The 27,542-nt window shown below is 39.8% G+C and overlaps 3 protein-coding genes across 4 annotated transcripts; 2 read left to right on the top strand and 1 right to left on the bottom strand.

Moving 5' to 3' along the window:
- Positions 1-13,532: 13,532 nt before the first annotated feature.
- On the top strand, positions 13,533-15,817 carry LOC133736556 (uncharacterized). The gene is made up of 3 exons (XM_062164100.1): positions 13,533-14,129; positions 15,036-15,274; positions 15,387-15,817. Exons 1-3 carry the CDS (start codon positions 13,665-13,667, stop codon positions 15,631-15,633), a joined length of 951 nt encoding a protein of 316 aa, XP_062020084.1. The 5' UTR covers positions 13,533-13,664; the 3' UTR covers positions 15,634-15,817.
- A 439-nt stretch (positions 15,818-16,256) lies between these two features.
- LOC133736557 (large ribosomal subunit protein eL18y-like) lies at positions 16,257-18,067 on the bottom strand. Its single transcript, XM_062164101.1, has 4 exons — positions 17,960-18,067; positions 17,772-17,861; positions 17,359-17,670; positions 16,257-16,576 (listed from the first exon to the last, which is right to left on the bottom strand). The coding sequence occupies exons 1-4, from the start codon at positions 17,960-17,962 to the stop codon at positions 16,418-16,420; spliced, it is 564 nt and encodes a 187-aa protein (XP_062020085.1). The 5' UTR covers positions 17,963-18,067; the 3' UTR covers positions 16,257-16,417.
- Positions 18,068-24,116: 6,049 nt separating this feature from the next.
- On the top strand, positions 24,117-27,440 carry LOC133735198 (exocyst complex component SEC15B). 2 transcript variants are annotated; one of them, XM_062162607.1, is made up of 2 exons: positions 24,117-26,543; positions 27,199-27,440. In XM_062162607.1, the coding sequence occupies exons 1-2, from the start codon at positions 24,150-24,152 to the stop codon at positions 27,205-27,207; spliced, it is 2,403 nt and encodes an 800-aa protein (XP_062018591.1). In that variant the 5' UTR covers positions 24,117-24,149; the 3' UTR covers positions 27,208-27,440. The 2 variants fall into 2 exon arrangements, with proteins under 2 accessions (XP_062018591.1, XP_062018592.1); XM_062162608.1 differs by lacking the exon at positions 27,199-27,440 and having other exon boundaries at positions 24,117-26,732.
- Positions 27,441-27,542: the final 102 nt, after the last annotated feature.

Below are 27,542 nucleotides of genomic sequence, written 5' to 3'. Positions count from 1 at the left end.
ATTAACTTCCAAGAATAATTTTGGATTACATCACAATTGGTCAAATTTTGTATTGTTTAATTATCTGTCATGAGACAATTGGATTATGACCCAAAGAGGTAAAAAAAAAAAAATTAATAAAAGAAAGTGCTTCTTATGACATAATTTTTCCAATATTTGCGTTCTGTACTTGACTATTTTATGTAATCCAAATTTAAACAGATGAATTTGGTCTTGTATGGAGTGGATTTAATTTCTATAGTCGATAATGGAAAGATCCTTTGAATCTAAAGTAATGGCAAGGTTACATCAGCCAAAGACAGAATTCCTGCAACTCTATCCGCTTCATCAAATGGCCAAGGAAAAAAAACTGAATAAAGGTAGCTACTTGGTAGGGGGTGCATTCTGTCACTATGTGTCTGAATTTTTCCAAACTTTCTGAGTAGAAGTGTGGAACACACAGAAATATCAGAGATAGATGTAGAGTCTACTGGTAGTAGTTGAGAAAATGGCACCAAGAAGCAGACAATATATATCCAGCTCGATCAATAATGCATAAATTACTGCTCCATATTAGTATAATATGTTTTTCAAATCTCATTTTATACGATTGTAATTGTTTATAAGTTATTAAGCTCATCTTTGAAAGAAACAAAATAAATATGCAACGATAGATATTAAAAGGGTAATGGGAAATTCTTGTTAATCAGTAGTACTAGACTACTAGTGGACCTTGAGGTATGAAATAGAGTTGCCCATGATCAACTTGGTTACTATATATTCTACTATATATGCTGTCTAATCCAGAATATAACTATATGGATAATCATACAAGAAGGTGCATATATTGAGGAGGCAAAGTACAAATATTAGAAAGCATGATGGCAACAAAAGCATATAGCTAGATCCTTGAGGACTTCCCCTCCCCACCCAAAGAAAAAAGCTCCCCTAGTTCCATGGTCAACTTGATTATTGAATCCAGTAAGCTAGCTAGCACTTGGTTTGTAAACCATGCTGTTCACTTTAAACTGTGGGCAGTATCACAACTGCCATGGTATTACTATTATAGTGTTATGAGTAATGATGAAATTAGAGTACGTCCTAGACAGAATGATCCTAGACAGAATGATCATGTTGATCGACTTACTTGTTAAAGTAATGTGCTAAGGATACCAAATCTACGGGTGGAGAAAACAACTGCAAAACTGCTTGATTCTTACTTTTTTTTTGATATAAAACTGCTTGATTGTAACTAGCTTGGATGGTCCGGTTCGTTTAGGTTTGTTAGCGCACCTCAAAATGACCGGTTTGACTAGAAAGAACGTATGCTTAATATCAATTTTCTCAAACTCGTTAAACTTGGATAAACGCAAAATATATGTAATGTATTCAATCTAAATTGTGTGACATTAAAACCGAACTAAAATGTCTTGTGCCCACTCGTCTCAAAATTTGTCGAGCAAATGATAATATTCATTCCTGGACCAAGTTATTATTACTGTTGAGCTACTAGTGCAAACACTTTTGGTATCCAAAATTTGACACACAAATGTTGGAGCCCTTAGCTATAGTGAGCTTGTGTATGGCTAAAGTAGAACTCTGAGCCCCTTCTACTTGGCATACTGCCGGCATATAGCCAAACCAGATGGGCATTTCCCAAAGGGGAAATGATCATTTACTCAATTTCAGCTTAAAAATTGTCCATTTGCTCCACTAAGAGTTTTTTAACCCCATTTACCCCAAACACTCTAAGAGATTATTTCCCTATTACCCAATTAATTCTTTTTTATTTATTTTTGGGACTTTTTTGCCCTCTCCTTCTTTCTCACTTATAGAGAGAAGTCGTCGGATACCTTGGACTCCGGTGACCAGTGGCCCGCCGCCGACTCCGGTGACTGGAATCCGGCGACCGGTCGCCGAAATCTCGAATCCGGCTACTGAACTGGTGTCCGGATTCCGGTGTCTGAATTTATTGCCCCCTAATAATCATATTATTGCCTCTCAGTAATCATATTATTGCCCCCCAATACTCATATTATTGCCCCAATAATCATATTATTGCCCCTCAGTAATCATATTATTGTCTCCCAGTAATCATATTATTGCTTCCCAGTAATCATATTATTGCCTCCTAATCATCATATTATTGCCCCCAATAATCATATTATTACCCTCCAATAATCATATTATTGCCCTCAAGTGAATTGCATAAACACCCAAAACCAAAATGAACACACTACAGACACATATGTTCAATTGTACACGTTACTTTTCTTCCCCATTCTAGGAGCTCACAGTATACCAAAAAAAAAAAAAAAATCGTCAACCCGATATCCGAAACCACAGAACCACATAGCCCCTCCACATTGGCCACCAACTTCAACACTTGCAAATTCTCACAAGCTGCAATCCCTCTCAGCAAATTGTCATTGCACTTGTGCAACTCCAACTCTTGAAGAGTTGGACACTCTTCTGCTATACTTAGCCACCCTAACTCACTAGCCCCAATCACAACTAGCTTCTTCAAATTGGGGCACCCTATCCACAGCTCCGGCAGCTTGGCCAGAATTTCGAGGAGGATTTGATCGGACAATTGGGCAGTCTGGTCAGAAATTTCCAAATTAGGGTTTAGGGTTTTCTGGGTGGGCTTCAATCTTGACTCTTTGGGCGAGCCCAGCTGCATAGCCTTGATCACATTCTTGAGTGAAGTGGTGTTCTTGAGCCACGACTCTGACCAACTCGCCGACCTTCTATTTAGCTTCAACGGCCGTAATGGGCTTCTCGGGGACCCATGACGGTTGAGATCGTCTCTGATGGCGGTGGAGACTTGATGGATGTGGTGGCCCGAAGCCGGAGGTGGGGCGCCGGAGCAGCCATGGCACAGAGAGAGAAAGAGCGAAGCCGGAGGTGAGGAGCGGCACAGAGAGAGAGAGTCTGAGAGGATAGAGTTAAATAATAGGGGCAAAACTGTCTCTAGATGTTAAATTAGGTAAATGGGGTTAAAAAACTCTTAGTGGAGTAAGTGGGCAATGTTTATGCTGAAATTGGGTAAGTGGTCACGGCCCCTTTCCCAAAACAAAGAAATGCAATGACAACTAAAATGGGCTCCTGCATAGACATTAGATTGAGTTGGGCCTATATTATGCTAAACAAAACTTGAGCCCATTAGACTAAGTGAAGATCAGAACTGAAGTCGGTCCAACATGTGGAGACGGTCCCAAACTCCCAATTATAGAGAAGTCGTAACCAAAAAGCATAGTTAGTAAAAAAGGGGACGCGTAAAATTCGGCAAAAAAAATGTACATGTATTATTCAGTTTACCTTATTTAACAATACGGTCAAATATTCGGTAAAAAAAAAAAGCGATACGGCAAGTTTATAAGTTTGAATTATACGTGTATAATTCAGCAAGTAGTAGAAAAAACGGGTTCAAAATACGGATATATAAAACACTATTTTTGTAAGAAAATACTAATAATCTACTCTTAACTCTTGCTTTTATTTTATATTATTTATGATATGTGACAAAACATGAAAAAAAAGGATATGACACCCAAGTATAATGTAATCAGGCATTTGAATTACAATACGTCATACTGAAGTTTTTTTTTTCAATTATACGCGTACTGAAGTTTTATATGCGTTTTAACTAACTATTGCTTGAGTTTTTTTTCAACTTCAAAGTATTTTTACTCCCTACAAAACGGATAAGGATATAAAACGTGTTTAATAAGGTTGAACTTAATAATACACGAAAAAAAAACCGAGTCTACAATTACAATAGACTGTACTGAAATTTTTTTTTTTTCAATTATACGCATGCTAAAGTTTTATACACGTTTAATACACATTTTAACTAACTATGCAAAAAAGTAACGGATCTCTCCTCTTTCCAACCACGTCACTGTAACCGCTTATTCATACGTGGAAACAATGCTTTGGGTCAAGGACCCAGTCACCCAACAAATATAGCATGTAAATTAACTAAAATGTTAATAAAGCAATTCAAACTGTTAAGTAATTGGCATAGAAACTTTTACATAATAGACTCTTATAACTAAATCCTCTGTTAGTAATTTGTTGTATAATATGTAAATAAAACACGTATTGACATTTTTATTTAAAATAGTTCCATAATTTGTATTATTGAAAGAAACTCGTGAAATTTTCCATACATTTTTAACCAAAAATATTATAAGTGTACTCTACATGATATTTATTTTATTTAATTTTTACTTATTTTACACATTATTAAATAAAAATTTAATAATGTGTAAACAATCCGGTTAGTGGGAGGACATCGTAGTAGTGCATGTGCCCCTTGCATTGGCATGCCTTTTGGTGTGCACCTTGTTGCGACGGTCCCCAGGTTGCTGCTTGATGTCTCAGATACAGAACATTCGGTGGGCTTGGGGTCTTTGTGTCACGCCCCGGATTTTAACACAAATAAAAATCGATGTATAATCCCATAATTATACATGCGTGAACGTTCAGTCATCAATACAAAATACCTGTAAACTTTTTCCTTTTAAACCAATTACACATTGATGCCCTGAACCCACTGTGTCAATATTGACCCGCTCCACAGAGTCATATATTACATAAGCTTACGAATTAAATTGTCAACAACAAGATAAAACGTAAAAGCTCATCAGAGTTTACTACATAGCGGAAGTCATAACAATGGCAAAGCCAATCAAATTTGCTTCCTACCTATTCTGCTGCCAATAAGCTACCTCAGCTTCAGCCACGATTATCCTACCCTGCAGAATTAACCCCTACACCGTTGGAATGGTGCACCGGGTTGTCACACAACAAACCCGGTAAGCTTTTGCAAGCCCGTATGAGTAAGTCAAAACAACTCACACAAAAATCACGGGATATATGAACCCCGCTCGTTTAAATCAAGAACCCAAATCACGCTTTGATCCCTTAAAACACGAAATAAAGGAGAACAACTCACACTTTAATTCCCATTCAAATCGAAATAAAAGAAAGCAACTTACACCTTGGTTTCTTTTAAAATGAAACATAGAAAACAACTCACTCCTTGATTTCTATCAATATAACATAGAAAACAACTCACACCTTGAATTCTATCAATTGTACCATAATCGTACCATAGAAAGCAACTCACACCTTGATTTCTATCAATATAACATAGAAAACAACTCACACCTTGAATTCTATCAATTGTACCATAATCGTACCATAGAAAGCAACTCACACCTTGATTTCTATCAAATCGTTAATAAGGAAAACAACTTGCACCTTGTCCCCTTAAAAACCGTTAATAAGGAAGCAACTCACACCTTGTTCCCTAAAAACACATAATGTCGTGAGTTATCAATAACCAATTCCCGTTACCCCATGAATTATCTATATGGCAGACAGATTAGAGCTCTAACTGGAACGTAACCACTCGTCCGGCCAAAGACTTGATTACCTGATATTCTGCCCAAGGTCATAGACCTTCGTTCCTCGGGCCGCACAGTCCCTTGGAGCAAAACATAAAGGAGTCGCACTGGACCCAAAATGTTACACAAATCTCAAGGTTTTTCAAAACAATCGAAATCAACATTTCCATAATCATTGTTTTCCGAAAGCCATAACCCAAAAACAATAAAAAGCATCAATTCATGCATATTGTTTTCATAAATCCACAAAACCCACAAATACATATATATTTCACGTAAATATATAAATATGTAGTCATCTGCTCAGGAATACCTACTAATACCAACTATAGTTTGCAGTTACTAAATAACTCTAAAAAATAAAGGTATTCCGTTCATTAATGAACCTTGTGAGATTACTCACCTCGAAACTCCCGCTGCGTCTTCAATACAGAACAAAACAGCCAATCCACAAAATAACCGTCCAAATACTTCGTCAAGTACCTAAGGAAGCACAGCTCTGATTCAGTCAACGAATCACAAGGAATAACGTTCGAAACCATAAATCGAACCAAAATTCCCAAGGTGACGCCAAATGAGGCGAAACCACATCCGAGACCACCCAATGTCTCCGGAATACTTATACGATTGATATGTCCGAACCACAAGTCGATCGGACGCTCGGATCCTCACGGATTGAATAAATCCACCGGTATGAAACCGTAAAAATCATAACAAATCCATACGAACTCCAAAATTTGCATATTATATATCGATATGCTCGTATCAACGAGTAGAACATATATAATACCAGAAATAGTTCCCTAGATGGCCAGAACACCGTCGGAACGCCGCCACAGGCGGTGGTGCACCGCCGCCGGCCAAAACTCAATATTTCACAAAACTCCCAACATCACAAAGTTTCATCATAGCATGCTTGTGAATTTTCATAACTAGCTCGAAGTCAGAAAACAAGCATAAAGGGTCGAAAACTACCTCACAAGCCGTGAACAGTAATCCAAACTGAGTTGAACCAAGTTTTACGTGAATCGATCCAAACAACCACCAAGGATTGATCAAGGAGGCTGCTCTGAGCTCCCCAAACTCAACTTGAAGACTCGCCGACTTCGGAGATCGGAGAACCGATTGGGTCCGAAAACACTTAACTGCAGGAGAATCGGCGCTAGAGGACACCAGAGGGACGACCAGACGGAGGAGACGATCCCATCTGGAAAGTTTTGTCGCCGGAGACCGCTGCAGTTCGCCGGAAAAGTCGGGTCGGGTCAGTCGCAAATCTCAGATAGTGAGGGCGTCGACCAAGAGAGAAAAGAGAGCGAATGAGAGTTTCCGGAAATGGAAACAAATGAAAATAGTAAGTTTCCCACTTTGGAAACTTCTATTTATACCAAAATGGAAATTCATTCCAATGGCCATAACTTCCTCGAACGAACTTCAATTCTCGCGTTCCGCATGTCCACGAACTCGTATCGACGCGCTCTACAACTTTCGTGAATGAAGTTTTCGGAGAATCCCAATGAATAAAAAGTCAACCCTTGCAACCCCCTTAAAACCATATTCTTCACTTAATTATTCGCCCGAAACACTTCCGCTCCATCCACGAGCCACAAAACTGTCCAATAACCATAAATTAAATTCCGGAAAATCCTCGGAAAATAAATACAAATTTCCGGGGCATCACACTTTGCACCCTTGAAGTCCAATTTCAAGCGTTTTGTCGCTAGACATGTACGATTGTTGTGCTTGTTGCAGGGTCTCCCTATGCGGTGCCAGCGTTGGCAAAGGAGTGCTACCTGGTTGATCCTGCCGGTAGTCATATGCTTGTCTCAAAGATTAAGCCATGCATGTGTAAGTATGAACTAATTCAGACTATGAAACTGCGAATGGCTCATTAAATCAGTTATAGTTTGTTTGATGGTATCTACTAATCGGATAACTGTAGTAATTCTAGAGCTAATACGTGCAACAAATCCAGACTTCTGGAAGGGATGCATTTATTAGATAAAAGGTCAACGCGGGCACTGCCCGTTGTATTGATGATTCATGATAACTCGACGGATCGCACAGCCTTTGTGCTGGCGACGCATCATTCAAATATCTTCCCTATCAACTTTCAATGGTAGGATAGTGGCCTACCATGGTGGTGACGGATGACGGAGAATTAGGGTTTGATTCCGGAGAGGGAGCCTGAGAAACGGCTACCACATCCAAGGAAAGGCAGTAGGCGCGCAAATTACCCTATCCTGACACGGGGAGGTAGTGACAATAAATAACAATACCGGGTTCTATGCGTCTGGTAATTGGAATGAGTACAATCTAAATCCCTTAACGAGGATCCATTGGAGGGCAATCCGGATTCATTGGTAGCTTGGATCTACAAAGCAAAATGCTTTCCAGATTCTAATTTCTGGTTGACTGAACCTTCTAATTCTCCTTCTTACTCATGGAGAAGTTTGTTTTCTACTAGGGAGTTTCTATGACAAAGCTCTTATTGGCAGATTGGTAATGGCTTGTCAGTAAACATATGGTTGGATTATTGGGTGCCTGGAGTTCCAGACTACAAACCGGCTGCTAATGGTACTGCTTCGTTGGAAGTTAGGCAGGTTAGCGATTTGCTTGATCATGCAGGGCAGTGGAATGCTAGTTTGATTAGAAGGATATTTACAAGGGAAGAGGCATAAGCTATTATGAGTATTCCTCTTAGGACAAGAGCAGTTGAAGATAGAGTAGTGTGGAGGGAGGAGAAGAGAGGTAAATTTACAGTTAAGTCGGCGTACCGTCTTGAGTTTTCCCTATTACATTCTAGAAGTCCTTTCCAGTTATCAGTGGGTGTGAGTTTTTGGGAAAAGCTTTGGAAAGGTCATTCCGAATTCTGCTAAAGCTCACATTTGGAGAGTTTGTCACAATATTTTACCTTCCCTAGAGAGGCTTGCTTAGAAAAGGGTGGTCTTGGACTCAAATGTTTGTGTTCTATGCTCTACTGACTTGGAGACTACAATTCATTTATGTCGGGATTGTCCATTTACCAAACAGGTGATTCAAACCAATGGTGTGCTATCATAGGTTTGTTATAACCCTTACTCTTCTCATCTTGATATTCTTGAGTGGATTAGTTTTTGTGCTCATGAGCTTTCGGTTAAAGACCTGGGTGATTTGATCTATCTCCTTTGGGGCATTTCGAAGGAAAGAAATTGTAGGATTTGGGACAATAGAAGTGTTACAGCTCCTGAGGTACTTATTATGGCAATGTCTAAGCTGCATGCTTTTAGGTTTCATAATTTGAAACCATTGGTTGGTTGTACTGTGAGGACAACATGCTGGTCTCCTCCTCCTATGGGATGGTGTAAGATCAATGTAGATGGTTCATATAATCCTGCTACCAAATGTGGAGGTGTTGGTTTCGTAGTAAGTGACAATTTTGGCAGTTTTCTTGCTGGTGGAAGTAGACCTTTTCAGGGTCTACTTTGCCCAGAGCATGTGGAGTTGTTAGGATGCAAACTGGCCTTGCATTTTGCTGTGGAGCAGGGGCTTGTTCCTGCTATATTAGAAACTGATGCACAAGTAGTTCAGAGACAATTGATGCAGCTTGATGACCCTAATACTTCTGCTCTGGGTCGAATATATGATGATCTAAGTTTGATACTTGAGTCTCATCTAAATTTAAAGATTGTGCATGTTCATAGAAGTGCAAATAGGGTGGCTCATCTCATGGCTGCACATGCTTGTACCGAAATCCAGGAATGCTTTTATTTTTCTTCTTCCTCGTTTCTGCTTACTGCATTAGCAGCTGAAGCTACCTTTATGTAATCCTTCTTATTGGTGCAATAAATTTCTGACCTCATTTCCTTCAAAAAAAATAATAATAATAATATTTTAAAATTAAAAAATTAATCAGTTAATTAAAAATATTTTGCCGAACTTTTCATCAAATTATTTGATGAAATGTCAAATAGTACCCCTACATATTTTTTTTCATATTTTATTAACTATGAATAAATCTAAAAACCCTAGGGCAGCGCTATGTGTGCCGCCACCAAACCAAACAACCAAAGCGACCTCCGTCGCTATTCTATTGATCCCAAACCCAGCAACATGTCCAACATTGTTGTTGTAACCTCTTCCTTTGCTGCATCACTTGCGCTTGCTAGCAGTGATGTGGTAGATGTCTCAAGAGCCTCGAATGGAATCCAGCGACGTGCCAAGCAATCCTTTCTGTTGGCACGTCCTCTAGTGAAGAAACTGGCTGCTTTGAATGATCTGAAACGTTTTTTCCGGCGAGTATGGGTCCTTGACAAAGGTTTCAAGATTCAAGAGCGGGCTCCAAACCGTTTTGTCCTGGAATTTGATTTGAGCAAGGATCGTAGCAAGGTTTTAAAGGGTGGACCATGGCGATTTAACCAGGCTCCGGTTGTGCTTCAGGAGTATGATGGCATCAAGGCTATTGAAGAGGTTGATCTGACTGTCCTCTTCTTCTGGGTTCGACTTAGTAATATTTCGCCATTGTTTGAGGAGCCTGACATGATCAGAAGTATCGCTTCAGTGGCTGGTAAGTATCTTGAGTTGGATGATAAACTCTTTGCAAATACGGGTAAGGTTAGGGTTCATGTCGCACATGATATTTTGAAACCGTTTTTCCTCAAGAAAACCCTAAAACTGGCACCTGGAGTTGAGGTTGAAATTTCATATTTTTTTGAAAACCTGGTGGGCAAGTGTGATCATTGCAATTTGATTTATCATGAGGGAGACTATTGCCCTTTGCTTGGTAGCCATGCCACAACTGGTATAGGACGGCGCACTGGAGAACAGAGGAAGGATTTGGTTGGTCCTTCTCTAGGGTTTGCGGCTAACACTTTTGTAGATGGAACCTTTCGTTTTCAGGGTGTGCAGACACCTATTTTGCCATCTATCTACAGGTCCTTATTCCAGCCCAAGGAAGCTTCTAAAGCACGCAAACTTGTCATACTGCGTGACAGAGTCCTAAGTGCCACAGAAATGGAGAAGGAGGTGCACCAACCTTTAGCGTTGGCAGTAATTGCAGCTCCGGACCTCGAGGTATCATCTTTTGAACTTATCGCTCCAAGTGAAGGCATGAAATTTGATAAGAAGGTAGTGTCTGCAAGAAATAGCCTGAAGGCCTTTAAGGAGGCAGAACCAGCTGTATCGGTTGAAGCAGAGAACAATGAGAGTAGGGGTGACAAGCGTCACCTACCCCCCCCCCTTCAAAGTCTCCCCAAAAACTATAGATTCTGCTACCATAATTATTCAAACCGTTGCTGCCAGATATCCAGGCAAAGAAGCAAAAACTGCCTATGTTTACAAGTAAGTTTTCTGCCAGATCTTTGGGTATGGTTGAAGCTCCTGGGAATGTTTTAGTGCCTAAAGATGTGATGCCAACAAGCTCTGGCACAAAGAAGAAAAGAGGAAGGCCTCTAGGAGTAAAGAATAAAAATCCTCCAAAGTCAAAGAAGGTTGCGGATGCGCAAGAGACTTGTTTTGCTTATCTCTCCAAACCTCCTAGCCCAACTGTTAAGGGCAAGGAGAAAATTTAATTTTGTTTTATTTCTAAACTTTGCCTAATTGCTATGTATTGCTTTTCATAGTTATTACGCTCGCTTTTGAATAAGTGAGCAGTGGTTGTCTAATGGGTGGTGCTAGCATACCACGTCCTAAACTTGTCTAGAAATAGCAAGGGAAAGTATGTATCCGTGCCATTCTGACTTGAGTTGAATGAAATGATTGATTTGGTTAAAAAAAAAAACTATGAATAAATCTAAAAAATATACGATTCAATTTCAATCCATACTGTTAAATAAAAAACACAAAACGCAAATACCTCGATCATAACCCTAATAAACTGGTGAGTGGTCATAACCTTAAACTAGTGAGTGGTGAGCCTAAATCTTGTCCATTTTCAAAGAAATCACGTGAATGCATTTAAATTTAGTAATGAGTGAGTGAGTTGGTTGGGTTTTGAAACGTATACCGCATTTAAATTTAGTAATAGTGAGTGAGTTGGCTTTTGAAACGTATACCATTAATTAGGGTATGGTAAGTGTCATCACCAAACCCACTAAATCCTGCTGCTCCCCCGAAAATGTTCTTCTTCGGCAAGAATTTAATGCTTTCATTCGTTCAGTCTCGATCAACTAAGGCCAACCAAACCAAGGCACTGTTTAACTTGGTTTCAGGCTTTTCAGCGTACTTGTTGGTGGGTGGGTGCCTCTTAATTTCGATCTTCATGCAAAGAGTTTAATGAACATGGCCTTTTTTGTGTGTGTTGAGGATGGACATTTGGCGGTGCCATGCTGCTTGCTGGAGATGGAAATGAAAATTTCGATAGCCATGTTTTGTATATTGCAATTGGAATCAGATGAATGAGACGTAGGCTTTATGCCAAAAAATTGGAATGACTTCCTAGAACTTTTCTATGTGGACAGTCATAAAAAGAAATTTGAAGAGATGATGTCGATGCTGAATAAATTAATAATAATAATAAAAAGATAATATCTATGCTTGAAGAAATGTTAACTCTTCTTTTTTTGTTGTTTCCAACTTAATTTATTGTCCTTTTGATTGATTCCTTGATCTAGTAACAGGATCAAAATTGTTTCTACTTTAGATTATCTTTACATTAGTACAAAAACCAACCAAACCAGATTAGCCAATATATTAATCAAAAGTCAGAATGGTCCTTACATACCCTTCTGCTGCCATCTAGACAGACAAGAAGATGTGTTAGTACACACAGTAGTACATAGAACTAGGTCACTCATTTGACATTGAATACATCGTAGACATAGCGGGATCCTCTTTTGGTACTACGCCGGAGACGCTAGAAGAACTAAATAAAATAGAAGGATCCAGCCCTCCCAACCTAACTCTGAAACAATGAATCTAGTCGCCTAGAGATCTCAATTGGTGTATAACTAGAAACACTGAAACTTAAGTCGACAAGACCAAGACCCAATACTAAACTAGATAGGAAAAAATCCACTAGACTGCCCTAGAAAAGGCCTACAGAAACTAGAAAATAAAACCGAGCCCAAAATAATAATGGACTAGGGCAGAACCCTATCCCAAACTTGAGCCCACTAGGGTCACCAAAGAGATCTTCAGGCCCATCCTCTTGGTTTGGACCAGTCCATCGGCTCCTTCCAGACCCGTCGTGCACCACAGTCTGGCCACATTCCGTCCAAACATGTCGCCTCGCCACCACGATCTGCACCGCAACACCATCCCCGTGATCCAAACCGCCGAGCCACGCAGCCACAACCTGCAATACCACGGAACACCATCCCCGAGCCAGGCCTCGCAATCCCCATCGCCATCGATCAAGACCCAAGGCATCGTCGATCCAAGAAGCCATCAGCAGGGGATCGAAGAAACCGACCTATACCGCACGACCACCACCATCGCTACCATCCCAGCCAAACCATCTGACAAACCTGGAGAGAATCCCTTAAACTAAGTCCCTTGGGCAGTAGATCTCCCGTCCGGCAGCAAACCCTAAGACGGCGGCGAGACTGGACGTCCGGGCACTACTGGACGAGAACAAATTGCAAATGGAGAGGCCGGCTAGGGTTTCTCAGAGAGAGAGAGAGAGAGAGAGAGAGAGAGAGAGAGAAACGTATAATTTTATGATCCAATAGTCTTATTCACTTCCAACCAAACCAGATTGGAAGAATTTGTATCGAATATATAGACGATTTCGTAATGGTTCCACATTTATGATGAATTTTAATTTATTTAATTTGATACATATAAGAATTTTTTATTGTTTTGTATAAAAATGACAATTTTTTTTTTCCACCGCACTCCGCCTCATTTCATAATACCAATAAGATTTTAATAACTAACATGTCACAACTCACCAGCGAGCATTTCTATATTTTTATTTCGATTGATTTTGTGCAAATCTGTAGATAAGTAGTTACACAATCTTTCACAATAAAATAATAAATAAAAATAGCAAGAACAGTTGAAGAGATCTACGGTTTAGACATGCTTGTTCTGTAGTCACACTTTTAAGAATATTCAAAGCATTTTGAGTAGGAATGACGTATTAATTTCTAGTAAAACGGTAAAACCAACCATTATTGTGAAGATGACCTCACGATCGTTTCTATTACTCAAGAGTTTTCTAGGGAGAAAACAAAGACCAACTCAGAAACCAAAGCCAAATCCTCCCACTCATTCTATATTATACATAGCAACAGAAAGGTCTCAGGTCCAAACTACACTGACAGAAAACCTCAAGTGAGTTCATCAACCATGGAGAAAATCGAGCACACAACAGTGCCCACAAACGGCATCAACATGCACGTAGCCTCAATCGGGTCGGGCCCACCCATCCTCTTCCTCCACGGCTTCCCGGAGCTCTGGTACTCGTGGCGCCACCAGCTCCTCTCCCTCTCCTCGTTGGGATACCGCTGCATAGCCCCGGACCTCCGCGGCTTCGGTGACACCGACGCGCCGCCGAACGCGTCGTCGTACACGGGTATGCACATAGTCGGAGACCTGATCGGGCTGCTTGACCATCTGGGTATCGAGCAGGTGTTCCTGGTGGCGCATGACTGGGGTGCTGTGGTTGCCTGGTGGTTCTGTTTGTTCAGGCCTGACAGGGTTAAGTGCTTGGTCAACATGAGCGTCGCTTTCAATCCCAGAAATCCCAAGAGGAAGCCTGTTGATGGGTTCAGGGCTTTGTTTGGGGATGATTACTACATTTGCAGGTTTCAGGTAAATTGGGAAGTTTTTGTTTGGATTCTAAATTTGAGATTAATTGGGTCTGATTTTCTAATCTACTTTCAGTAGAGATTGGTCATTGGTTTGTTTGTCTGTTCACTTTATTCACCTGTTGTTCTATTTTTTTAGAAATATTGTTCTATTTTTAGAAGATTCTGTTATTGAGCTTCTTTTTTGTTTGTTTCTCTGATTAGGGTCTGAGCTCTGAAAGATTGCAATGCTCTGCAGTTGATTGATTAATGTGTTAGCTGAATATGGATCCCCAAATTGTTTGATGGGCATGACTCTATAATGAAATCTGACTTGATGCATGCTATAGCAGTATCAAGCTGTTTATGTATAGTTTCTGAAATAGTAATGTAGTTGCCTAGCGATTTGGATGATTGAAGTCCTTGTATTCATTTGGGTAGGTACAGTCTTATTAATGTTACATTTAATCTGCACAACAACCTCCTCTAGTACAGTATAGGTTTTAGTTTTTCTGTAGTTCCAAGCCGAACTTGAGTAATTTGACCATCAGTTTGCCACTTTCTGCTCAATTTGTTGTGTATGTACGGGAGTTTTGGTAACAAACTTTTGAGTTTACGTGTTCATATCGAGTAGCTTAACAAGGAGGCAATGACTTAAAACAAGCATTTTTGTTCTTTAAACCTGATTCTTTGGTACACTATTGACAAAGCTAGTTAACTTCTTCATGTTATCGACTATTTTTTATGCTGGAAGTCCTTTGGCCGGTGATAAATACATTTATACCAAATCTTACTTGACTGAATCACTGGAAATGTTTACAGTACAATTGTATGAGCATAGTGTTCATTCATCTAGATGTTAAGTTTAAAAAGCCATTGTCACTGAGCATTACCTGCATGACAAATAAGATTATCAAACGTTGTGCTACAGGAACCTGGAGAGGCCGAAGCATATTTTGGTAGTATTGATACTCCCTCAGTAATGAAAAAGTTTCTTACCGGTCGCAGTCCAGCTCCTCCTAAAATACCTAAAGATTTTGGATTTGCAAGTTGGAAAGCTGAAGGACCCTTGCCCCCTTGGCTCTCAGAAGAAGACATTAACTATTTTGCCAGCAAATTCAGCAAGACAGGATTTACGGGTGGATTGAACTATTATCGAGCTATGGACTTGTATGTTGCTAAAAATTTTGCATTCGTTTTGATTTTTCAAACTCACACAAAACTTAAAATGCTTGAAGCAAAACCCTTAAACACCACTGAACTTCTATGTTTTTGGTTGCAGAACCTGGGAGCTTATGGCACCGTGGACTGGGGTACAAATCAAAGTACCAGTTAAGTTCATTGTGGGTGATCTGGACATCACCTATCATATCCCAGGTATCAAAGAATATATTCATAATGGTGGCTTCAAGAGTCAGGTACCATTTTTGCAAGAAGTTGTTATAGTTGAAGGAGCAGCCCACTTTATTAACCAAGAGAAGGCAGACGAATGCAGTGCTCATATATACGACTTCATCAAGAAGTTCTGATTTTCATACACGGACTAGATTCCGATATTTCTAGCAGCACTTTGTCTTAAAACTTGTTTGAGAGTTCGCAGTTTAGCTGGTTCTGTATTTGTAACTTGTTTTGTTGTGTAATAATACCTCAGCTTGTTCCATCTTTTCATTGTTCTGACATGTTGTGTAATAATAAACCTCAGAACTTGTTCCATCTTTTCCTTGTTTTGAAATTTGTTTGACAGTCCTCTTAGGAGTCTTAGCTAGTTAAGTTACAATAACTTGTTTTGTTGTGAATGCAATAAAACCTCAACTGCTTTTGTTCCAACTTTTCATTTCAATATCACAGCACTGCTATTTCGTCACTGCAAGTCTCTCATTACCTAGGACTCTGTCTAACTGACAGAAACAAGCAAGTGAGCAACATAACTTGGGAGAACTCCTTTTTTTTTTTTTAACCCTAGAAACAGGGCGACAGGTTCCCAGCCACTAGAAATGTGAAAAGGGGTTTTCAAATTCTCTAGTGCAAACAACCAGATTCAGCTTATTCAGTGATCATATTACTTCCAATGATCAAATCCAATAAACTAGGTATTTCACCAAAAATTGCACCAAAAAAGTACCAACCAATAATGTAAACCTTCAAGACCAAATTAAGCAAAATTCTCAACATTTACCCAAACATCTAAAATCCTTGATTTCCAAACTAAAAAGTCATGGTAGATAATTGGAACATAGATGCGTCCTATAGATAATAAAATAGTTCCGGCAAAAACAAAAAGTGACAAACAAAAACAGATAGTAGGAAAGATCCTCAAACACGGAAACCACGGCTGTTCCTTTTTCCTCTGGCCTTCTCGAATTTCCTGCCCTTTGATCGCACATATGGCTTGGTGTGGCTGTGTGGGACACCAGGTGCTGGACCGAAATGCTTCACAGCTTCACGGGCATTCTTTGGTCCTCTCAGAAGCATCTGCAGACAACAGTGTTTGTACTTAGCTTCAACTTTGTAAGAGAATCAACAGATTTTTCAACTTGAAGGCAACAGAGCACAAACAAATTAACAAGTGAATTTCTAAAACCATAACAACCAGGACACCACAGTAGACAAGCTGAACGGAGTAGAAATCTAATTTGAAATAAGGTTCTGCAATTTGTACCAAACAAAAATAAGGTTCTGCAATTTGTAACAACAAAAAATAAGGTTCTGCAATACCAACATCAGCCACACAATAATCACCCTCCACCAAACACACACCACAAACAAGCACCTTCAATTCCATCATACAGAAGCCAATTTCATTCACAACTGCATCACTTAACTTTTAAGTTACGGTTATGTCCAATAGATTTTTCAACATGAGGCAACAGAGCACAAACAAATTAACAAGTCACTTTCCAAAACCATAACAACCAGGACATCACAGTAGACAAGCTGAACTGAGCAGCAACCTAATCTGAAATAAGGTTCTGCAACACCAACATCTACCACACAATTATCTCCCTCCACCAAACACACACCACAACCACCTCCAATTCCATCATACAAAAACCAATCTCATTCATGACTGCATTAATTAACAATAACTTTCAATTATGTTCATTATATTTTTCAACAGAAGGCAACAGAGCACAAACAAATTAGCAATTATATTAGCAACAAACACAAACCAATATACATTTCAATCAGGCAACTACATACAAACGAGACCAAAATCGATATTAAACATGGGCTTGTAAATAGAGTATAATTACCGTGTTCTGGCCAAGAGGAGCTCTAAGAGCCAATTGGTCAAAAGTCAAGCACTCTCCACCAGCCTTCTCAATCCGAGCCCTAGCCCTTTCGGTGAACCTGAGAGCAGTGACCTTAAGAGCAGGGACTTCGGCGACGCGAACATCGTCGGTGACAGTTCCGACGAGCACAGCAATCTTATCCTCATGGCCCTGCATATACCGAATCAATCGGGAAAGCGAGAGAGGGGCCTTGTTGACCTTGCTCATGCAAAGCCTGTGACGAATCACCTTGCTGAAATGACTCTTGGTCCTTCGGTGGATGAAATCATAGAGCTGAAAACACACAGATCCAGAAACTTAAACACCAGAAACGAATCGCAATCAAAAAGCGCAAACGACGTCGTTGTAGAGAATAAACAGAAGGCGAAGCATACCTTGACTGTGAGCTTGAGGTAGATATCCTCAGACCTAGGCGATGTACGCTTGGTGTTCTTGCTCTTGCCGCCGGCGACCAAATCGATACCCTGCGATGAGTAAACAAGAGGTGAGGAGATAGTTAGAGAAAGCGAGAGGGGATGGGAAAATGGAGAAGGAGGCGTTAGGGTTTGGAGGGAGACGATACCATAGCGACTGCGGCTTGAAGCTCCTTTCTTCACTAGCGGCAGAGAAGTGTTTCTAGGGTTTAGTAGGAGGACGCGGAACTGAGCGCTTTATAAACAAGAGAGGGGGCTGGAGGTATGTTGGGTAAAACTTGGGACTTTTGGGCTTTAGTGGTTTTGGGTGTTTTTTCTTTTTCTTTTGGTCTCATAATGAGTTAAATGAAAATCATAAAAGAGAGCTCGGCCCAATCCAAAGTACTGATTTTTTTTATGAAAATATTTTTTATTTTTTTGTCTTAAGTGAATAAAATAGATTGGTAGGTTTATCAGAAATTATAGAGTTATGTCCCGGTTGTGAATTAATTTGTATTTGAGTTGTACACAACTAAAAATAGAGAATAATGAGCACTTATTAATTTTCGCCGTTGGATTTAAATTTGAAGTCAATTGAGCACAACTGAGTACGAAATTAACTGAAAACTTAAATGGGACAGCTCAATTATAAGCATGTTTCTTAGACGGTTTATTCTTCCTTCTAAATAGATATGTTTTGCAAGTTAGCAGACTTACTTTTGTAATATCAAGTTATCAATACTAGAATTTGTGTGGGAATTGTGGGTGGCTATACTTATGTGTGTGTTTTAAGATAGTTCTTTTATTAGTATTTTTTGATGTGTTTTTCTCTAATAATTAAAATGTTATTTATCATCTTTAACTCTTTTTTTTTTTTTAGAATTATCATCTTGGGAAATTTTATCCACACATCTTTATTTGTTAGATACACACCTCACGTTTTTGTAAAAAATTAAAATCCTCTTTTACCCCCAACATTAAAAAAAAAAACTTCATCTCCAATAGGCTCGAAGAAAAGGCCGCTAGGGGGAGCCCCCAGAAGAGAGAGAGAGAGAGATCTTTATGGACAGATGAATTAATCAAACCTCAACGATCATCTTGGCTTATAATAATTGTTTGATGAAAGTGTAGAGATGCTATAAGTTTTAAGTTAATTGCTGCAATGGAAAATAATATGTTTCAAAGTCTATATGCCAAATTTATATAGAACATGAGGTGGCCGGAGAAGAGAGAGGTTGCAATTGGAGAAAGAGAGAAAGAGGAAAAGGGTAAAAGAGGCATGATGAGGAAAAATGTCCAAAAAAAAAAAATTGATGGATGTGTATTAAGAAAGGATTTGGCTTCTCTACTAGAACTATAATTTGCTAGAAAAAAAACTGCAAGGGATGAACTTAAGTGACTTCTTGATGCTTCTTGATGTGGCATCATCTTGCCCTTAAAACTATATCTGACGGCTGTGAGTAAAATCTAAGCACATTATAGCATGTCATATTCTAGCAGAGAAGCCAAGTCCATTAAGAAAATGGATGTGTGTTTATAAAATTTCTCTATCATCTTTAACTCTCTTTTTTTGACAAATAATCATATAGATTTCATTAATACGGTAAGGCCAGAATGACCATTACATATCCTTCCGCTACCATGTACAGATAGTCAAGAAGTTGTGATGTAAACACCACGGTGATACATAGGCTAGATCATTCATTAAACAAGTCATGCTCACTTATTCTAGTGAGCCTATTTACTATGAACCAAGCATAGTAATAGGCAACATATCCTAAACGGCTACATCTTTTCCTTGCCCTTCAAGCTAGGGCTAGCAGTCTTTCCCGAGTGGAGGTAGGAAAACACATCTTCAGCAGAGACTGATTTCTTTGGCTTCGGAGGATTCTTGTTTCTGGACCCTAGAGGCCTTCCTCTTTTCTTCTGAGTGGTTGGGCCTGTGGAGACATGTTCCTTAGGCATCATCCCTTCTGCAGGGACTAGCATCCCTCCCGGCTTCTCCACAAGTCCCAGTGACTTAGCAGAAAATTGAATTGATGTGGCCAGACGTTTAACCTTCTTTGCAGGTGCCGGTGCGTCCTTACTGCCAACAACAAGCTCGTCAAGCATGAGCTTGATCTTCTTCGGAGAGGCAAAGGGAGAACGAGGTCTGCCTCGCTTCAGAGGAGATTGTTCAGTAGGAGGTATTAAAGCGAGTTGCTTGTTCTCTGCCTCAGATGTCTGCAGGTTTGTATGGCGAAGCACCATAGGTTTACGCAGTTTGGTGGAGGGACCAGAGCCAAACAAACTGCGAGCCACATGAGGGAGAATAGGTGTTTGGACACCCTGAAAGCGGAATGCACCTCCAGTGAAATTGCATTGCGCAAAACCGGCGAAGGAACTCGGCAGCTCCACTCGATTCACTGCCAGCCTTGGATCAGAGTTCTGGTGCGCGTTCTTTCCTGCAAGTTGGCAAGTCCCATGCTCATGAACAATAAGACCACAATCATGACAGCGGCCCAGAAGGTTTTCAAAGAAAAAGGATATTTCCTCAATCACTCCCGGTGCTAGTTTGAGAGTTTTTGTCAGGAAGAAAGGTTTAGCGATCTGATGCGCCACGTGAACCCTAACAGCCCCAGACGCCTTGAATAGCTTGTCATCCCATTCCAGAAACCTGCCAGCAACCGAAGCAATATTCATGATGGTATGCTTTACCTCCAAGGCCGGTGGTATGTTACGAATCTTCACCCACAGGAACAGCTCATCCATTTGGATTGCAGTGGGGGATTTCAAGCCATCATAATCATGGATGACAACTGGAGCACGCTGGAAATACCAAGGACCTCCATTCAGTACCTTGTTCCTATCCTTGCGCAGATCGAACGCTATCACAAAGAGTTTCTGAGCCCTTTCTTGGACAGTGAAAGCAGCATTGAGAACCCATACGCGCTTGAAGTGGCGCTGCAGATCTGGTGCCGTAAACGGCTTCGATGTGAGAGGCCTTGCAAGGAGATAGGCCTGAGATTCACGCCTGGTATCCGCACCCGGCATCTTGGAGAGATCCACGACATCGTCACCTAGCAGAGCCAGCGACGATGCAAAGCTTGCTGCAACCTCATCAATCGTTGCCATGGAGAGGTGAAACGAGGAGAAGGATAGAGTTTAGGGTTTTGGGCGTCAGAGCGGCGCCTTAGGGTTTTTCATTTCTATATTTGAATTTGTGGTCTCCACAATGTTAGTTATTCTAACACCTCACAGTTTCATCTTTAACTCTTTGGGAGTTAGAAAGGTGAAAAAAAAAATATGGCTAACAACACCTCTTTTCTTATTTATAGTATAATTTAGATGAAAAAAAGTATTTGATAAGGATAGACTTTGTAAAGGGGGCCTAAACAGACCCAACAAAACACACGAAGTAAAGATAAACCTAATCATTCGGCTCAATAGAAGTTCTTCCCATATGGATCATTTGTTAAAGATCTTCAAACACAACCATCTCATATTCATGATGGATACTATTTTTAGCTAAAGAGTCAGCTACCTTTTTGTATTCTCCGGAAAATGTGCTTCGTGGAAAGGAATTGAAACTTCTCCATTAGACTCTTGTAGCAAAAATGCATATAAACAAGAGGATGAAAATCAGTATTACAATCGTGGATTAGGTTTACCAAGATAACATGCACAATCAGATTTGATATCTAGCTTGTCGATACCACAAATCCATAACTTGCTTAAGACCATAGTATTATTAGAGTCAACATCAAAGATATCCCTTGGGGCTCTGCAAAACACGGTAAAAACCGACCAAATCAGCTGAAATTGACCACACATACATGGTACCGTACACACACACACAAATGATAAAAAAAAAAAAACAAAAATTATACATTTTATGTTTCAATAAAAAAAAAAGATACATTCCATATTTCAAATTGTGTCTGGACTCATATAGCAAATTATAATTGTGTCAAGTCAAACACATGTATCTTGGGTTATAAAATTATTTTGGATGGAGGCGTGACTTTGGAAAATGAAAAACAGACAAATCAAACTACATTATTTTTTCTTAAGGTAATTTCTTTATCTTGTTTGCGTGTAAGATTGACTTTCTCCATATATAAGATTTCATAAGGCCCCGTTTGGGATTGCTTCGCTTTTAAAAAATTCAGCTTTTGTTCAAAATTTTAGATTTTATTGTGTTTTTGGTAAATAAATAAAAAACAGCTTTAATTGAAATTTATAGGTCACTGGCAGCAGATTTTAGAAGCAGCCCAGAGGTTACTTTTAGAAGCTGCTGTGGATCAAAACACACTCTGCAGTTATTTTATGTATTGACAGCACTTTTAAAAATATTATTTACCAAACACGAAACTGTTTTAATTCACAGCTGATTATTTTCACAACACAGCAGCAGCAGTTTTTTTTAAAAGTCACAGCAATCCCAAACTAACCCTTATTCATGCGCGGACCAAATTGAATAAATATTTTGAAACAGGAAAAAGGCCAATTAACTTTACACCGTACCATATGCATGATTACAGCTTCATTTTCGTTATCTGTTTTATGTGTGCTAATTTATCAATTGTATTAACAACTCGGATCCCTTAGAATCCAACCTAACCCGACCAACTCAAGCCGACCAATGTCTGTAATGTACATATTCAATTTTAAAATCTCAAGTATGGGTCAGATTAAGTTATCAACTTATGAATGATGCTTTATGCACAATAAAAACTTATTTATGATACATGTATTATAAGCTGTATAGTTAAGCCATAGAAGGAAATAAATCAAAAGCTACTTATCATTGCAAAAAAAAATAGAAGCTACCCTAATTTGATCTACCAGCAAAAATTAAACCTCTCATTATTAAGTTTAATTTTTTTCTTTTGTCCTTTGAGAGTTGGTCCTTTGATGAGGACGACAATTGAATCAATATTAACGAAGAAGATAAATAAGAGAAAGTGTCGTAAATCATAATATTATGATTTACATACATGCAGTTGGTATTAAAGTAAAATTCTTTGTGGAGTAATTATTCATAATATACCAGCATTTTGAATCTATTGGGTCACTCGAATGAAAATAATTTATAACTATTAACCTAACTATTCACATACGATCTATACAGGCCCGGCTTTGCCCAAGGGCAGCCTAGGCGACAGCCCAGGGCCCAAGGGAAGGTAGGGCACAATTTTTATGAATATAAGGTTATATATATATATATATATATGTGTGTGTGTGTGTGTGTTGATATATTTATTGAATAAATAGCAATATATGCTAGGGAAGGTGAAATTTTTTTATTTTTTTTATTTCAGAAGTCTAGACGACACTAGTTTCGTGTTTTCTTCTTCTTCGACTCTTTGAGTCATCGAGAACTGTAAAAAGTCATGCATCATTATAGCAAAGTCTTTCACTCTCTTCAAAACTTTGAAATCAAGCAAATTTCTCTTTAAATTTGAGGTTTTTATGATTATTAAATCCCTCAATTCACTTGCATCATTTGTCATTTTCAATCTTTCTCCTATCTGCTTTTCATCTCCCAATAATCTTTCTCCTCTCTGTTTTTCTATTCTTCTGCAGTGAGTAGACATATTTTTTTGACATTCCATGATGCATGTTGAGGTATAGATAAAAATAGATATTTGGTGTTATTTATTTTTGAAATTTTGGATATTAGAAATTTTGTTGCTTGTTTTTTGTGGTTTCGTTGATTATTCTAAAAACTTATCATTAATTTGTAATTTTTCGAAGTCGAATTAATCTTAAAATCATCAACAAAAAAATCTCGGGACCGGCCCTGGGTACCAAAAAAAATTTCACCCTAGGCATTAAGAACCTCAGGATCGGCCATGAATTTATAATATATCAAAAGAAACAGAAACTTTAGACTTGTATCGTGCTCAAAATTGAATGCATACTTGCTACCCTTGCACGTTTTCGTTAACAGTGCAACATCATTTTCGCTTTAAATATTTAATACAATACTTTTATAGTTTTTTCTCCGAGAAATGACCCTACTTACTTTCCTAATTTGGTTGTTCCCAATTGTAATAGCTTTCTGTTTAGATTATGAAATAACTCTACATAAATACCACCGTATTTCTCAAAATATGGAAAATAAATAAATTTGCCAGCTAAACTAGCATACCCCGTGTGTACCTCAGACAAAACTCCGTTCTGACCGCGCCGTCGATCTTTCATGTTACCAATTTACTAAACTAGCCCCTAAAGTCCCGAAAACCTTCCCACAAACCCCACGTTTCCAGTGGCATTTCCGTCAAACAACAACTCCTCCTTCTCCCCCAGCTGTCCAAATAACTACCCTCCCTCCATCCCTCTCCCCCTATTCTTCCTAAATCCCCTCCGCCCGAGATGGCCTACACTCCCACGATGAGCTCCACCAAATCCCGCCGTAAAGTGGCTCCGGCGGCCGCAGATAACGGCGACTCCGGCGAGAAACTCGACCAACTCCTCCTCTCCTCCGCCATCTCCAACGGCGAGGACGTCGGCCCCTTCGTCCGCAAAGCCTTCGCCTCCGGGAAACCCGAGACCCTCCTCCTCCACCTCCGCCACTTCACCCGCTCCAAAGAGTCCGAAATCGAAGAGGTCTGCCGGGCCCACTACCAAGACTTCATCCAAGCCGTCGACGACCTCCGATCTCTCCTCTCCGACGTGGACTCCCTCAAGTCTTCTCTCTCCGAATCCAACGCCAAGCTCCAGGCCGTCGGATTGCCGCTCCTGACGTCACTCGACGCCTTCGTCGAAGCTCGAAACGTCTGCCGAAACGTCAACCTGGCGCTCCAATCGGTCCGAAACTGTATTCGGCTCATGGAGCTCTGCTCCCGATCCAACTACCACCTCTCCCGAGGCAACTTCTACATGGCGCTCAAGTGTGTGGACACAATCGAGTGCGTGTTCCTGGACAAAACGCCGTCGTCTACGATTAAGCGGATGCTGGAGAAGAAGATTCCGGAGATTCGGTGGCATATCGAGCGCAAGGTGATGAAGGACTTCAACGATTGGCTGGTGGAGATCCGAGTGGTGTGCCGGAACTTAGGTCAATTGGCGATCGGTCAAGCTTCGTCGGCCAGGCAAAGAGAGGAGGATCTGAGAATCAAGCAGCGCCAAGCTGAGGAGCAGAGCAGGCTGAGCCTCAGAGATTGTGTCTACTCTTTGGAGGAGGAGGACGAAGATCCGGTTGGAGATGATAGTAGCAATGGTGAAGGGGTTGATTTGACTCCATTGTACAGAGCCTATCATATACACCAGACTCTGGGAGTTGAGGACCGGTTTAAGCAGTATTACTTCGAAAATCGCAAGCTTCAGCTCACTTCGGATTTTCAGGTATCTTCCATGACTCCGTTTCTTGAGTCTCATCAGACTTTCTTTGCGCAAATCGCCGGGTTTTTTATTGTGGAGGATAGAGTTGTGAGGACCGGAGGTGGATTGATATCGAAATTGGAGGTTGAGAATCTGTGGGAGACTGCTGTGAGTAAAATGTGTTCAGTTTTAGAGGATCAATTTTCTAGGATGCAGACTGCCAACCATTTGTTGCTGATTAAGGACTATGTGAGCTTGTTAGGTGTGACTTTGCGGAGGTATGGATATTTGGTTGATCCTTTGCTTGATGTGTTGAGCAAGCACAGGGATAAGTACCATGAGTTGCTATTATCGGATTGTAGAAAGCAGATTACGGAAGCACTTTCTGCGGATAAGTTTGATCAGATGTTGATGAAGAAAGAGTATGAGTATTCCATGAATGTGCTTTCGTTTCAGTTACAGACTTCTGATATCACTCCAGCTTTTCCTTATGTTGCACCCTTTAGCTCTACGGTGCCTGATTGTTGCCGCATTGTGCGGTCTTTTATTGAGGATTCTGTGAGTTTCATGTCCTATGGTGGGCAGCTTGATTTCTTTGAGGTTGTGAAGAAGTATTTGGATCGGCTATTAAGTGAGGATTTAGATGGCACTCTTGTGAAGCTTATCAATACATCCATCAGTGCGGTCTCCCAGGCAATGCAGGTGGCTGCTAATATGGCTGTCATGGAGAGAGCTTGTGATTTCTTCTTCCGACATGCTGCTCAGCTTTCTGGCATTCCCTTGAGAATGGTGGAGAGGGGCAGGAGGCAGTTTCCGCTATGTAAAGCCCGCGATGCTGCAGAAGACATACTCTCAGGGTTGCTTAAACAAAAAGTTGATGGGTTCATGACACTGATGGAGAATGTGAACTGGATGGCTGATGAGACTCTGCAGAATGGGAATGAGTATGTGAATGAGCTGATCATATATTTGGAAACTCTGGTTTCCACTGCGCAGGAGATATTGCCACCAAATGTTCTTAAACGAGTTATACAAGATGTCCTTTCTCATATATCGGAGAAGATAGTTGGGGCTTTACTTGGGGACTCAGTTAAGAGGTTTACTGTAAATGCAATTATGAGCATCGATGTAGACATTCGGGTATTGGAATCTTTTGCAGATAATCAAGCACCTTTACTGTCAGAGGAGGATGCAAGTCAGTTGAAATCGGCACTTGCTGAGTCAAGGCAGTTGGTTAATTTACTCTTAAGCAACAATCCAGAGACTTTTCTTAATCCTGTAATCAGGGAGAGGAGTTACAATAACTTGGATTATAGAAAAGTAGTGATTATTTCAGAAAAATTGAGAGATCCTTCAGAGCGGCTATTTGGAACTTTTGGAAGCAGGGGAAGCAGGCAGAACCCAAAGAAGAAATCTCTAGATTTGTTGATAAAAAGACTCAAGGATGTGAGTTAATCTGTTACATAGCTGTATGTATGATCATTACCCATTGTTGATTGTGATTGGAGTTACTTCATAGCTTGTTTACTGTTGACTTTGTTTTTTCCCCTATGTCGATTGTTGCCTGCTGAATATGTTAATGTGCAAAGAAAATTCTGTATGTATCAGTTTCATAGTTGCTGATTCGTTATTGTATTGATGATTTTTTTGAGCCTTATAAGCATTTTGCATTTATTCTTTAAATTTCATGTACATAAATAAAATGCTTGCAACTGCCCACTAAGCTTGTCTTGAAAGAGAATGGAAATTTAATTAGACATGTCAACATAGTGAGAAGTCAACAGAGGAGCTAGCTGGCTTTCTCATATGAATGCCTTTAGGCTGGTGTACTGTAACTCTCAGTTTACTAGTCTGTTGTCCTCGATATCCTCATAAATCTGGGTTCTTGAATCACATACTCTATCGGTTTAGGATATGATATTGCTTCTGTTATACAATTCCTTTTTGAACCATTTTACTTGCCCTTCGACTAAAGCTATTCTATTTCAACTGTTATATGATTCTGTTTCGATGTATGCATTTGAGATGAAAATTCATGGTTAATGCTATTGAATCATCTGTCTTATGTCAAGATTTTGTTCCTGGTACTTATTATTTGCAGATGGCATAAAACCTATGGACGTGTGTTTTGACCATTTAGAAGATCCAGCAAAGGGTGATAACCTTTAAGTTACCTCAGGAAAACTAATTGGCGTCCGGCCGTCTTTGTAAGTTTCAAGGGCTGTTTTTCATCTTTGTTTTCAGAAATAGGTGATTATTTACACTAGCTGACATATTTAGGACCCCAATGGATATATATTCCCTCAAATGTTATTAAGGTTTTTACCAATCGGTCTTCATCTATGCTTTTATTGCCTTGAATTCCTCTGCTAGTAATTTCTTCTACTATTTTGGCAACTGAAACAAGTCTGGTGATGCTATTTTCTTTATCTAAGAGTTAAATAT

This window comes from Rosa rugosa, chromosome 3 (assembly GCF_958449725.1).
Source record: "Rosa rugosa chromosome 3, drRosRugo1.1, whole genome shotgun sequence".
Taxonomy (NCBI): domain Eukaryota; kingdom Viridiplantae; phylum Streptophyta; class Magnoliopsida; order Rosales; family Rosaceae; genus Rosa; species Rosa rugosa.
This window is presented reverse-complemented; position numbering and strand designations above follow the sequence as displayed.

Bases quoted from the DNA above. Each gene is read 5' to 3' on its own strand.
- LOC133736557 (XM_062164101.1), bottom strand. The intron at 17,671-17,771 runs GTATGCTTCGCC...GTGTGTTTTCAG, and splicing joins ACCTCAAGCTCACAGTCAAG to CTCTATGATTTCATCCACCG. The intron at 16,577-17,358 runs GTAATTATACTC...TGTTGTCTGCAG, and splicing joins CTCCTCTTGGCCAGAACACG to ATGCTTCTGAGAGGACCAAA.
- LOC133736556 (XM_062164100.1), top strand. From the start codon at position 13,665: ATGGAGAAAATCGAGCACACAACAGTGCCCACAAACGGCATCAACATG. The intron at 14,130-15,035 runs GTAAATTGGGAA...GTTGTGCTACAG, and splicing joins ACTACATTTGCAGGTTTCAG to GAACCTGGAGAGGCCGAAGC. The intron at 15,275-15,386 runs GTATGTTGCTAA...TTTTGGTTGCAG, and splicing joins TATTATCGAGCTATGGACTT to AACCTGGGAGCTTATGGCAC.
- LOC133735198 (XM_062162607.1), top strand. From the start codon at position 24,150: ATGGCCTACACTCCCACGATGAGCTCCACCAAATCCCGCCGTAAAGTG.